At 47.1% G+C, this 13,679-nt stretch overlaps 1 protein-coding gene across 2 annotated transcripts in view; it reads right to left on the reverse strand.

Annotated features, from left to right (window-relative positions):
* Window positions 1-326: 326 nt before the first annotated feature.
* The window catches only part of Insc (INSC spindle orientation adaptor protein), an 85,288-nt gene continuing 71,935 nt past the window's right edge, over window positions 327-13,679 (reverse strand). For both annotated transcript variants that reach the window (XM_050143206.1, XM_050143205.1), the window contains exons 10-13: window positions 9,387-9,453; window positions 6,169-6,324; window positions 4,764-4,840; window positions 327-931 (exon numbers count right to left, since the gene is read on the reverse strand). In XM_050143206.1, coding sequence (XP_049999163.1) covers window positions 803-931; window positions 4,764-4,840; window positions 6,169-6,324; window positions 9,387-9,453 — 429 coding nt within the window. In that variant the 3' untranslated portion in view covers window positions 327-802. The remainder of the gene's footprint in view (window positions 932-4,763; window positions 4,841-6,168; window positions 6,325-9,386; window positions 9,454-13,679) is intronic.

The raw sequence follows: 13,679 nt of genomic DNA on the forward strand, positions 1-13,679 counted from the left end.
GCATGAGGACACTGGAGACAGAGCTGGTGAGAAATTGTTCGTATCAGGTCACTCGGACACTACCCTTCTCAGAAGCCTTCTGTAGAAGACCAGTCACTGTGCCTCAGCTCAGGACTCTTCACCAAGAGGTGACAGATCACCAGAGTGGAGGAACCAAGGGCAACTAAGATGAAGTGTCTTCAGAAACACATTTTAAATGCACCTGTAAAACCAAGACAGCTCTCTCTGTACTTTGTTGGAGACGATTCTGTGGCATGCAACCATGAGAAGCAAAAACTGAGTTTAAAATACAATTCAAACATAAAATAAAAGGACACATTTTCCATAGTTCCGTTTATTAAAGGAAAGCATTTCCAATTGTGAAATTTGCTTTCAATTTTTGAAGAGTAAAACTAGCTTTTAAAAATGCCAGGTAGTTAAAATACCCCGGTTCAAAGTTGTTTTGTTTTTAACTAGGCAAGAAAGAGTACATGCTGAAAAGAGAGAAAGTATCACAAGGGGAATCACCTGTGACAACCTGTCACGTAAACATTGACATGATTCAACTTCTGCACCAGCACAGCTGCAGAAGTCAAAAAGAAAAAAGAAAGAAAGGAAGAAAGAGAGGGAGGGAGGGAAGGAGAGATGGAAGGAGGGAGGGAGGGAGGGAGGGAGGAAGATTAATTATTCCCGAGGCCCACCTCCTCTCCTCACTAATGAAGATTTCCCTTTCTATTTCATGTAAAAAAAAATAAATTACATATAAATAAGGAGGCGAGAAGAGCTAGTGTTCTGAGGAGTGTCCACTGTGTGCCTCTTTCTCCTACACAAAACTCTCCTCCATGTTGCTACACAACAGGAAGGAATCCACAAGCCGAGGCTGGACCAGCTGCTGGAAGTCAGCGTCCTGGAGGCCTTCTGGGCAGACCCCAGCCAACCGTCGCAGGGCAGCCTGGGGAGAAAGCAGAAAAGAAGATGCGGGTCACGCTGGGCCCCCACAGAGGAATGTGCTTCCTTCAGCTTCCCTGAAATGTGCTGTGTTAACAAGGCAATTGGAGCTGATTACCAGATGCTTGTCCCATGACACTTTAGTGGCCATTTTGGTCACCATTGTGCCCTCATCACCATATCACCTGGTTTCATTTGCACTTGAGCCGATGTGGCAGGGCATCATCTGGAAGCTCTTAATGATTTTAATAACAGTCCTACTGTCTCAGGTTTCTTTTGTTCCTAATCACTCTGGGAAACTGGGCATTTTGAAACTGTTGTTTTGCGGATCTGGTCAACTTAGTACTACATGTAAGTTCAAAATATGTTCTTCTCAGAGACTGGGACTTCCAGAAGGATCCATTGACTCAAGTTATTATCCTCTGATTCTCTGAGTAGTTTACAGAAACCAGGTTTCTTAGCTCACGCACAAACGCAGGAGTCCTTCACAGAGCACTAGGAGATGGGAAGGAAATGAAGGAAATGGAGTCCAGGTGGTTAAGGATGCTGTGGCTGAGAAACCCAAGTCAAAGAAGGGGGAGCAGCAGTGGAGGGCAGAACAAGGAACCAGCTCCCCTGCTCACCCCACCGATCCCTAGGCTCACTAGTGCTCCTGCGCAGGCACCTTGCATATGTGCTTCTGTGTGACACGTCCCTCCTTCACTGTGACACGTCCCTCCTTCTCTCCACTGTGACAGTCCCTCCTCTCCACTGTGACACGTCCCTCCTTCTCTCCACTGTGTAACACGTCCCTCCTTCTCTTTTCTATGACACATTCCTCCTTCTCTTCACTATGACATGCCCCTCCTTCTCTTTCAACAACACTCTCATCTCTCCAGTGAAGCCGTCCTTGGCTACCCTCTAACAAAGGACCAATCTGTGTCCCTCTCCCTCGGCACACACCCACAGCTCCTGTGCCCTCTCAAAGCCTTGTTCTCAGAGTCTCCTTTCTTGGGAGGGTTTAAGTCAGTCATCCCCAGATCTCATTTCCAGACACTCAAGTATAAAAACAATTGCCTACTGTCAGCTACTTTGCCATGGGAAAATCAATCCTGTTTGCCAGGGGCAATTCATGCTGCCATTTCCTCCACAAGGGAGATAGTAATTGAATCATCTTGTCCTCCCCACACCTGAGGGCAGTCATCAGACCAGAAGAAGGCCCTGGGAACAGAAAAGAAGCTCCCAACTCCATTGGCCTGGCTAGGCTCCATGCATCTCTCATCTTGCTGTCCAGAGGCATGCACCCCAATATTGGAGCCTTTAATAAGCCGAGCAAAGGACATCCACCAGAATCAGTGGCTATGGGATGGGAACAAGTCAACTAATTACAAAGTCATGCAAGATTTAGTATCCAAACTCAAGGTCATGTAAAAATACAAAGGCCTATACAAAGACTTTTGCCCTTAGAACATTCTAGAATCAGGGGAGACATATGAATCTTCCTCAAGTTAGAATAGTGAGACCAGTGCCATGAGAAAGTGGGAAAGAGAGAAAGAGAGCATGGCCAGAAACAAGAGGGTCTGTTCAACAGGCCTAGGCCTTCACAGAATTTCAAGAGTCTAGAACATGAATGATATGGATTATATCAAAAGGCAAGCAGGAAAACTGAGGAAATGCACTGTGCACTCCCTGCTTTTGTATCACAGAGGGCTCCTGGGAAACATCATTAGATGGGTATTTCGACCTGAGCCTCCAGGGCTGAACAACAGAGTTGTAGAGATGGTGTTTGTTGGTGTGTGCGGAAAAACAACACTTCCAGGCAGAGACGGACAAGAACTGGAAACTATAGGAGGCCTTCAGGCCCCAGTGTCAGGTCAGACCCACAGTAAGAAGGGCAGAGTTGGTGGACAGTAGGTGGGGCAAGTCGTGGAGAACACAGTCAATTCCACGCAAGTTGGATGAAAGCATCACAAGGCAAATTCTCACGGGAGAATTCACTCAGCATCTGCCTGGCGGCTGGGTTAGAATGGGGCTCTTCTCAACTCTCAAGAACAAACGTCATCCCTTTCTACTTAAAAGTTCTCTGGCTGAAGGTGCAGCCAAACTTCCTACGTTCTCTGGAGAAAAATGCCAGCAGTAATAGCAACAGGCCCTCACAGCTGAGGCAGCCTGTGGTTTCCCAAGTGCTCCCTACGCCCTTGACTTCACCTGTCAAGTCCTTCAGTCAGGCAGTTGCTGTGGCCAGAGCGATGAAGATTAGGGGAGTTGGGGTCAACCATTATGTGTTTGTCAGGCTATGAATTTCTCCCCATTTTGCTTGATAGGAAAATAGACTCAAGAAATTGGAGGAGAAAGGGTTCTATCTACTGATCCTCACTGAAACAGCATCTCTGGTTGTCACCATTGCTGATCTCTGGCCCTGCTCTATAACGGAGATCGCAGACCCCATTAAAGACATGGAAGGTGCCTTCAAATGGTATTTACTACCATGAGCAAGCGCAGTTTTAATATGCTATGTGCATAAATATTGAATAGTGGTTTTAACATAATTGGTGCCCTTTTAAAACTCCACATTAATTTTTTTATGCATTTAAAAATTATTTAGAAAATGGGAGAGGAACGTGTTGGGAATAAGTATTCCAGAGGGCATGGGAGGAAAGAAGGGGTTAATGGGGGTGAATATGCTTGAAATAAATTATATACTTGTATAAAATTGTCCAGAAAAGAGTCCGAGAAGAGGTTTAAAATCTTCACCAGACTTCCCAAGGCACAGGGGAGATAAGAACGTCCGGTATGCAGGAGAGCACTCTCCTATCTCCACAACTATAGCCCCAAAACCTAGGAGAGGAAGTGGCACATAAAACCATTCAACGAATAGTTACTAAATATGAGCTAGAGCACTTTGACCTGTTCAGTGACACACAGCTCACCAAAGTACAGCCAGCATGGGCCTGCTGATGGCAACGGCAGCTGACTTCTACAGCTTCACGGTGCCCATCTAGAACTCCTGGATATTAGCTGAGCTCAGTGAACACTGTGCAAAAGCAGGGCTCTGTGACGACTCAAGGTGAAGAAACCCTGAATTCACTGCTATTCCCATGTGCTCTTTTAGGGGCAAAGAGCTGGCTCTCTCTTCTACTGGCTGTTTCCCTATGATGCCACACTTCCAGCTGTCCTGTTACTCTGTGCTGGGGCTCACCACAGCCCCCCAGGGGCTCCTCACAGCCCCACAGGGAGATAAGTGTGAAGAGAGCATCCATTGCCCATCTGCTACTGTTGGTTAGTGCCCTAGTCCCCGGAAGTGAAAAGCTCCCAGGATGCACTTGCTGGGGTTCACAGAGATCTTAGGAGTTGGTTGAGTAACCCTCACTGTCCTGTCTTGCCCTCTCTGGTCATTTCCACAGCAGACAGTGCACCTAGTTGGCAAGAGGGCCCTGCAGGGTTTCCCCTGGGAGGAAAAGGAGACTTTCCTCATAATCTGTTCACTTTGGACAGATGGCTGTCTATTTCCTGGTCCCTGTGTTCTGGGGGCTGCATGACATCAACCCTACCACTCAACAGCCCTCCAGACCACCTCTCCAGTTTTAACAGACTCTTGCGAGTCCCTAGATCTAGAAGGTCACTGGGATTTTGGGGACTGGGTGGGGAGCAGCTTCTTTCTCCTCATCTTTTCCTTGAGCTTCATCACAATTTTATCAACTAATAGTAATAGAAAACATCAGCATTGCCATCTTAATTTGAAACCCAAAGCCTGGAGAAGGCTCAAGGCATACCCAACTCTGGCCGAACCAGCTGCCCTGACCTCAGTCTACCTTCCTGAGATCTTTGGGAAAAGCTGAGGGCAGCTGAGAACTCACCAGGCAGGCCACAAGCACAGCGTCGCTGCTGTTCCGCTCAGAGGGCGATCGGCAGAGCTCAATCAGGCGGGACATACCTGCACAAGACACAAGGAGAGCGTCACAACTGGCTTAGAGAAGCCAGGCCAGGCTGACCCAGAGGCGCTGGCCAGCTTCACCCACGGAACATGTTAGTACCAGTCTGCAGAGGGGCAGCTGAACCCACCTGGAGGAATACTTTCAGGAGAATTCCTACTTTCCGCTCAAGGGCAAGAAAAGTAGAGCATCCGAGCCAAACCCACAAGTGCCAGAGCGCTGGGCTGAGCTCCTCTTTGGTAAATGGTACAGGCGTGTTTTCCTTTTCTCTGAGCAAGGACTTGGGAGTATGTACTTCCAATTTTACCAACACAATATTTAACATTCGCACCTGTGCACTGGGACCTCACAACTGTGTATTCCTCCAACTGGCTATGTTAGTCAAAAAATAGACTTTAGCTATAATTATAAAAAAAAAAAAAAAAAAAAAAAAACCCATAGACCCCATTAACATTTCCTGAGGATTTATTGGGAAAATGCTGTCACAAGCCAAAGAAGATACGTGCCCTGCCTAAAAACCTCCTTCAAGCCATCGGATCAGCAGGCCTATGCTGCCTGCCAGATGTACTTTGAGCATACTCTCTAGGTTCTCACCTGCAGATCACTTTATCTGTCGCCACCCTGTGCTCGGGCTGGCATTGTCGTCCTGTACAGCAGGGGTTCTCAGCCTTCCCAGTGCTGCGATCCTTTAACACAGCTTCTCATGTTGTGGTGACCCCCAACCACAAAATTATTTTCATTGCTACTTCATAACTGTAATTTGCTACTACTATGAACCGTAGTGTAAATATCTGTGTTTTCAGGTGGTCTTAGCCAGCTCCTGGGAAAGGGTCATTTGACCCCCAAAGGGGTCATGACCCACACCTTGAGAATCACTGCTTCAGAGCTTAGCATAGAATGGAGGTTCTGAAAGTTTTAAGCAAATAGGAAACTAACAACCACGGAGAGAAATAATGGATCCTCTGCTGGTGAGCGAGCGAAGTATCACTACTTAGATGACAGAATCAATGAATCGCTGCATGAATAAACAAACGAATGGCGAATGAGCGAAAACTAAGTGAATAAATGAGCAAATGGGTGTGAAAGAAATAATTGGTTCTGAACGACAAGGAGTCTGCAGGTGCGTCAATACTCTGGCCAGCTTTATTTCTTGTTGCTGTTTAGACTAGGGCTATACCCATGGTTTCTACCCCTGCATTTCCCACCACACAGAAGAGTGGGCTTCACCCCAGAGAGTCCTAATACGCGACCCACTGACACCACCATGAAACCACAGCTACTTCTACCCCAAGCTCCCCACTCCATTCCAACCACAGCCAGCATCACTCACAGCTGAGCCGCACAGCCTCCTGGGCCACATCTGGGTCTCGGCAGAGGCGGGCGAGAGTCACCGCAGCTTTCTGCTGTACCCTTTCACAGGCTGCCACTTCGGCGGGAGTCCCAGACCTTGGTTTCTCGGACAGCATGCCCATGATGAGCTGGACACCTGGCCACGAAGCAACAAGCAATTTGGACAGTTTAGACTTGCTCCCAATGTAGAGCGAGGGGGGCTGGCTGGAGAGATAGAAGCGAAGCGCAAGCAAGAGCTTTGGGTAGAGGAGTCTCAAATAGAGGTGGGAGACAGATATGACCACCTCTTTCTTCTCATCTAGAGGGATGTGTCTGATTCTAGTCTTACACTGTGTTATGTGCGCAGTAAATGCTCAGTCCCCTCAGACTTCACAATGGTCTCATGGGCATGGCCATGGTAATTCTATTTTGATGTCCAGAGTAGGGTAAGCCCATTGTCCAGAGCACACAGTGCATGGGGGTGTTGGGTGGAACTTGGAAAACTGGGCCCATAACCTTGTCACCTCTGATAGGGCTGCATCTGAGATAGGTCACAGGTGCTGAGTCCCGTGGCTGGAGAAAGCACCAGAGCAAACGGATTCGCAATGGGGGTGCCAGACGGAGGCTGCATCTCCGTCTCCTCACTCAGGAGCCTCCTGTCTCCTCCCCAAACCAGATCTGTCTCCTGAGTGTTCTATAAGGAATACCCACATCCATGCCACTCGCCTACCTTTGCCACCCTTTCTGAGGGGAATGCCTCTTTGCCTCAAATATCTCCTGTCCTACAGGTTTACAGAAGAAACCCACCTTCTGTCTGAGCTGCCCTGACCCTCCACAATCTTAGCCCTGATCACCTGTTCCAGCTGGGAACTTAAACTAGACATAATCTAAAGATATGCTTTACTTTATTTTGTTGCTTCAAGAATTATATTGTACACCGGGCGATAGTGGTGCGCGCCTTTAATCCCAGCACTTGGGAGGCAGGGGCAGGCGGATCTCTGTAAGTTCGAGGCCAGCCTGGTCTACAGAGTGAGTGCCAGGACAGGCTCCAAAGCTACAGAGAAACCCTGTCTCGAAACACCCCCCCCCTCCAAAAAAAAGAATTATATTGTATAAAAGTTGATGATTTCCAAAAAAATCTAGATTTCTGATTTCTAACATTTATCTTCTGAATTGACAATAGTGACCCCCACATAAATTTCTATATGGCCAGAAGTTTATTGTTCTTGTTATTTTCTGCTTTTGCTTTTGTATTAAGACAAGGATGTGCTATGTCTCAGCTGAGGGTGGCCTAGAACTGATTAGGTAGCTGAGGCTGGCCTGGAACTGACTATGTAGCTGAAGCTGGCCAGGAACTGACTATGTAGCTGAGGCTGACCTGGAACTGACTATGTAGCTGAGGCTGGCCTGGACCTCCAATCCTCCCACTGCGGCCTCCTGAATCAGAGATTTGGGACATGTGCCTCCACACCTGACTGAAGCTAACTATTACTAATAAGATCAGACTAATCCTTATCCACCTCATCTATTTCACTCTCTGGACCCTGCAGGCATCTGCATATACAATCGATGACTTAGTAATGAGTTCTCAGAGCGCAGACTACCTAACAGGGTTTTCCTTATTGAGACCCAGGAGTCTCCTGGCTTCTAGTGGCCTCTGGGTATGTCACTGCCATTTGGATCCCCCAAATCCTGCTCTGCACTTACAAATACTGCCTTCCTCAAACTGTCTCTGTGAAATCCCATGAGACTGTCACTGGAAGAGATGCTAGGACTGGTTCAGAGCTCACCCTGGGCCAGATACTATGTGGACACTCTTCCTGGTTATCCTCACACACCCCTGAGAGCAGGCATCACTGTTCCCACTTTTCAGAGGGAAAAGAGAGGAGCCACACTGTTCACGAATAACAGCCACGGTTGCAGCCCACCAAGTATGGCTCCTGTGTTCATTCATGCTCTGCTACCCTCCTGCCGCCCTCTGTGGCTATGTTATTTTAGACATCACACTTCAGCCAGGGAAGGCCCTCATTCTGCACAGAAAGAAACTTTAGGACAAAAATGGGGGCTCTCTAAAGGCCCAGTCCTTGCTACCTAGCTCGATGCCAGGCCAAGGTAGGTTTCCACCAGTGTGGACTCAGTGAGAGAGTCAACAGCACTTTGTAAGCCCCAGAGTGGTCTCCAGATGGCAGCTATCCCAACCTCAAAGGCACAGGCAAGTGGCAGCCTGCTGTCAGCGGCCACTTGAGCCAAGACTCCAAGTGCCGAAGGAGGAGGGTACAAGTGACACCGCGCAGCCTCTCCTCTTGGCCTCAGCTGGCTCAGCACAGTTTCTCATTATTAGCTCAATCACATGAAATTAACACAAAATGGTGTGTTTCAATTAGTCGTGGGGAATGGGTAAGCACGTGTTTGTTAAGACGGCAGGGCAGCCTGGGGGAAGGGACTTTAGGAGAGCAGAGGTACCCAGGCTCCTGGCTCACTCTCATTAGTGTCTCAGGTCTCCAACAGCTTGCTAATTGCCCCCTTATCCCTCGGTCACAGGAAACCCTAGCCACCCAAGCTCTGCTCCCAGCTGCAAGGCGGCCACCTTGTCTTTTGACAGAGACTGCTGACATCAGCCTCCAGGCAGACAAGCCCAGTTCCAGCTCTCCTTGACCGTGGGCACATAAGGTAGAACAGAGGGCCAGTCGGAAGCGAGATTCCCGTGGAGGGTGTGGGGGCATCCCAGTTGTCCTCTCCTCCTCCTCTCCCTCACTCCTTTTCCTGCACACCAGCTTTCCATGGCTGCAATAAGGCGGGAACAAAGCAACACCTCCCCACTTTGGGACAACCTTACCTCCCTTACTAGTTTGTTTTGTCCTCATGTTACTATTACAACCTGGCATTATCTTTTCTATTTTCTAACTCCCACTAGAACTTATCTGCCAATGAAGGCAAATAAACATTTCACTTCTGACCAAGATATACACAGAATTCTCTCTCTCTCTCTCTCTCTCTCTCTCTCTCTCTCTCTCTCTCTCTGTGTGTGTGTGTGTGTGTGTGTGTGTGTGTTCATGAGTGCCATATTTGTGTATTTGTATATGTACATGCTCATATAGACATAGAAATGTACGTGCATATATATATATATATATATATATATGCACATAGGATTTATACAAGCCCAAGGGCATGTGACACCATATACTCTGATGGTCCACAGGGCATGCCCAGACATACCATTCTCCTGAATGATGTCAGAGGCACACTGCTCCAGCACAGACATGTTTGCCAAGATGGTCACAATCTGAAAATGAAATTGAGAAGCTATGAAATAGACATGTACATTTCCCATGGTACTCAATGAAGACAGGTCAGCTGGGAGCTGCAGAGCTTCCCTTTGGTCTGGCTCCTGTCCATCTTTCCATGGTATTGTCTTCTATTCTCATAGGCTCCTGCCACCCAGATGTAAGTCCCAGTGACTAGTGCCCATTAATCAGTGGGTGGCTCTGGGATGATTGTCTGGGGCACCCAGTAGACAACAGCCTCACACTGAATGAAGCTGAGGCCCAGTCATTTGAGTGCAGGAACCCTTTTAGCCTAACCCCTAAAATTTAGGCAAAATTGGCAGGTTTTGGGCCCCTTGATCCCTTCCATTCTGGCTTGATCTCCTGACTCTTTGATCCGCCTTTGACTGGGTTCACCTGTGTCAATGTCCTGACACTGCCCTTCAACGTGAGCTCTAGGCAGAGAGCATGCACAAAAGATAGATTCTGGTGAGAAGATTAACTTAGCCACACTTTACACGTCTATGGTATTCAAGCCTCAATTACAGATCACACAGGAGGACTTTGCCATTAATGATCGGATGCTGACATTCGATGAACATCCAGGATTGGTTGCAGTTTCTTAGGTTTTAACACACCCGTCTCCCACAGCATGATAAAGAGATCTCATGTCACAAAAATGGATTAAGGAATATCCAGCAAGAGACCAAAACTATAAATGGTATAAAAAATAAGAAATTAAAAGAAGTTAAGGATGGAAGTATGGGCACTATGACCAGAGATGCCTGCCATGCTGTTTCTAAAAGAAACCACACAAGGAAAATGTGCCTGTCTCCCCAGAAGCAGAGAGTATGCACAGATGGTGATTGAAATTAATAGTAAGCTAAAAAAAAAGTATTTCTCCCAGATGTGAGCCACTCCCCCAAGCAGCTTCTCACGTGCTGGTGGGGTGGTCTAAGCAGGAGCTGTGCTTCTGCCTCTGAGACGGTGAAGGGTAGTGTGCAGAGGGCAGTACAGGAGGCGTCCGTCAGTCCTGAGCATGGACGGACCAACAGCATTTGCCGAGAAAGAGCACCTGCTGGATCTTAGCTGGCTTGTGTTAGCATATCACTCTCCATAATAAACCACCTAAAAAAGCCCCCTTAAGCAGAAAGGAAAAGGTGTCATAATAATAGAATATCCACCTCCGCCTCCCTCTCAATACACGTTGACTATGGAGACAGTATCTCTGTGCACCATCTTCTCTCCACCAAGACTTGGTCAGGGGCTGCATTAAGTTGTGACTGCAGTGAGATGCTGGGGGAGGCAGGGAAACACCTCCGAAACCTTATTCTGAAGTCATCTGTAGTGCCCAGGGTTTCGTGAGAGGAGTGGTGAGTATATACTGAATGTTCTCCTATTTCAGAAGAGGAAGTATTTGTGGGCTCAGTGGAAGAAGGTAGAGAGAAAAGATAGGTTATAAATGCAGCCCTCAAGTGGAAGGTTCCCCAAGAGCCACGAAATGCAGTCATAAAAAGACATAAGGGGCCAAGTCTGTCAGCTTCAGTGCAGCTGGCTGTCTCTGGGCTGTTAATAAGAGCAGGGCACAGCCTTCTCACCACACAGAGGCTGCCTTGCTCCACCCATCACCAGACAGGCATTTCTGAATGCAGACTCTTGCTTGACCCGTACATTCATGAAAAAAAAAAAAAGAAGGAAGGAAGGAAGGAAGAGAAGGAATGAGGAAGGGAGGAAGTAAAATAAAACCTTTGTCTGCGGCAACGGCTTCATTATATGGCAATCATTAGCGGAGTCAGAGGCACCAGGTAGGTCTTTGTGTTAGACTAATTTAGATCCTGTTAATGAAAATTACTTCCTCCTTACAGAGCCTGTACCCCATGTGGTTTTCTGAGGTGCAGATGAAGTAATCAATTAAGCACAATTTGAATAAATGCCAATTATGCCCTGCTTGGAGTCTCCCTTTTGAAACCTACTTGTATGCACCATGATAGAGAGGGGCAAGATGCCAATGTTTTCACCTAGTAGTTAGCTCCCACCACTGCAGTTTTACCCGGCTGGAGGCAAGCCGGCAATGCTGTCAGGATATGGAATGCGGGAGTCAGGTCCACGGTTTCTCCTGGCCCAGGTTTATTCAACTGGTGTAAAATTAAGGCCTGTTTTTCCTGACCCTTCTATAGTTACCTGGTGAGCAAAGAGGACATTTGGCTTCAAGAAATCCCTACATGATAGGTAATGTAAGCTCAGATCCTGACTCCGTCTCTTGCTGTCCTCATGACTCTATCAATGGTACCCGGCCTTCTGCGACTTGGTTAATGAAAGAGTATATATTTCCTATTGCTGCTATAACAGATTACTGCAAACGTAGTAACTTAAAACAATTTTATTAACTTGCCATGCTGGAGGTCTGAAGTTCTAAACAGATCATATTTGATTGATGCGCGCACGCACACACACACACACACACACACACACACACACACACACACACATATTAATTCTCGGGGCTCCTGGGGAGAATCAGATGAACTGTAATATGTGTGACATGAACCTTCTCTCTCACCTGTGCTGGGCAGATAGTTTAGGGCTGCCAGGTTAAACGGCCTCAGACCTTGAACAATTGATTCAAGGAACACTAGCAATGTGATGACAGCCACATGAAGGGGCTGAGCTCTGCCTCATGCTTATGGATCAGATGTGAACTCTTGGCTACTGCTCCAGCACCATGCCTGCCTGCCTGCTACCACATTTTCAGCCTTGAAAGTCATGGACTCCAGCCCTCTGAAACTATAAGCCCTGAGGAAACTCTTTCTTTTATGGGTTGCCTCAGTCATGGTGTTTTACCACAGCGGTAGGAGACTAAGGCTGAGCCCTTCCCAGCTGGAAAACAACCAGTGCCTTCTATGGCATTCTAAAGTCGCCTTTCATTTGGCATACAAAGGCCTTAGGAAAATTGAAGTAGATAGCAAATTACTCCAGATCAGCAGGTACTCTCCAATGTCACTAATTCAAAAATAAACGTTTCTGATTGGTAAGAAGTGGGTTGGTCAAGTTTTCTGATAGCAGTACACACAGAGAAAGTAGTTTTCTTGGGCTCCCCTAGAGCAGGTGATCCAGAAATCCTGGCTTGCAGGCAGATATGAAGACTTGATCCAAGATGTGTAACCTCTTAGAACTCTCAGCAGTCACGTTGACCACACCCTGACTCCACAGCATCCCTCCTCACCTGCTGTGCTGGAGGATAGCCCTGAAGACTGCAGTGTGTGGAAGACAAGTGAAGTATGCCCAGAACACACAACAGAGACAAGTGGTCTCGCCTGACAGACCCTATGACACAGAACACCTAGTGTACAGCTAATGCGGAGTCATGGGTACTTCCATGTCACCCAGGGATTCAGACAAAAAAGCCAATGTTCACAAAACTGCAATTACCATTACTCTTCAAACTGAAGCTATCCAACAATATCAAATATGGCTCTGGAATCATCATCTTCATCCTCTTCTTCCTCTCTCTCTCTCTCCCCTATGACATACATGCTCATGTATATATATATATATATATATATATATATATATATATATATAACATAGAGCAATCATTCTCCACCAATGTATATTGAATTACCCTTGCTCTGAACCTAGGACTTGTCAGCTCAGTTAGGATGGAGCCAGTATGCTCCATGGACTCACTTGTCTCCTCCTTCCAGAACCAAAACTGCAGGTGTATGCTCCTTTGCCCAGCTTTTATGTGGGTTCTACACACTTGAATCAGGTTCTCATACTTGTGCAGCAAGCATTTTACCAACTGAACCATCTCCCAGTTTATAGTACTTTTCACCTTACACACACACACCCCACCCCCCACACCCACACACACCTTGCATGCGTTCACACATAACCTGAAGCCATACATGTCACCTATTACTTCACACCGTGCAATACTCCCCACTGCATTAACTGTATTTCCTAGCTCCATTCCTACCCTAAATTGGACATCTCCATCTAGACCCATTTCAATCTATCCTACGACATTTACCTACCCCAGTCACTACTGAGTACCCAAGTTGGTTCTAAATGCTTTAAAACACCGTCCCATTTAATCACATGACGGCTGGAAGAGAGGAGATCTGTTATTATCTCCATTACACAGATGAGAAAATTGTGGTTTAAGAGATTAAGAGCTTGGTCCGAGGTCACACAGTTAGGAACTAACAGAGATAGGATCTGAACCCAAGTGAACCTAAATTTG

Source organism: Alexandromys fortis, unplaced genomic scaffold (genome assembly GCF_014885135.2).
Source record: "Alexandromys fortis isolate MF-2015 unplaced genomic scaffold, M_Fortis_MF-2015_v1.1 scaffold_45, whole genome shotgun sequence".
Lineage (NCBI taxonomy): Eukaryota > Metazoa > Chordata > Mammalia > Rodentia > Cricetidae > Alexandromys > Alexandromys fortis.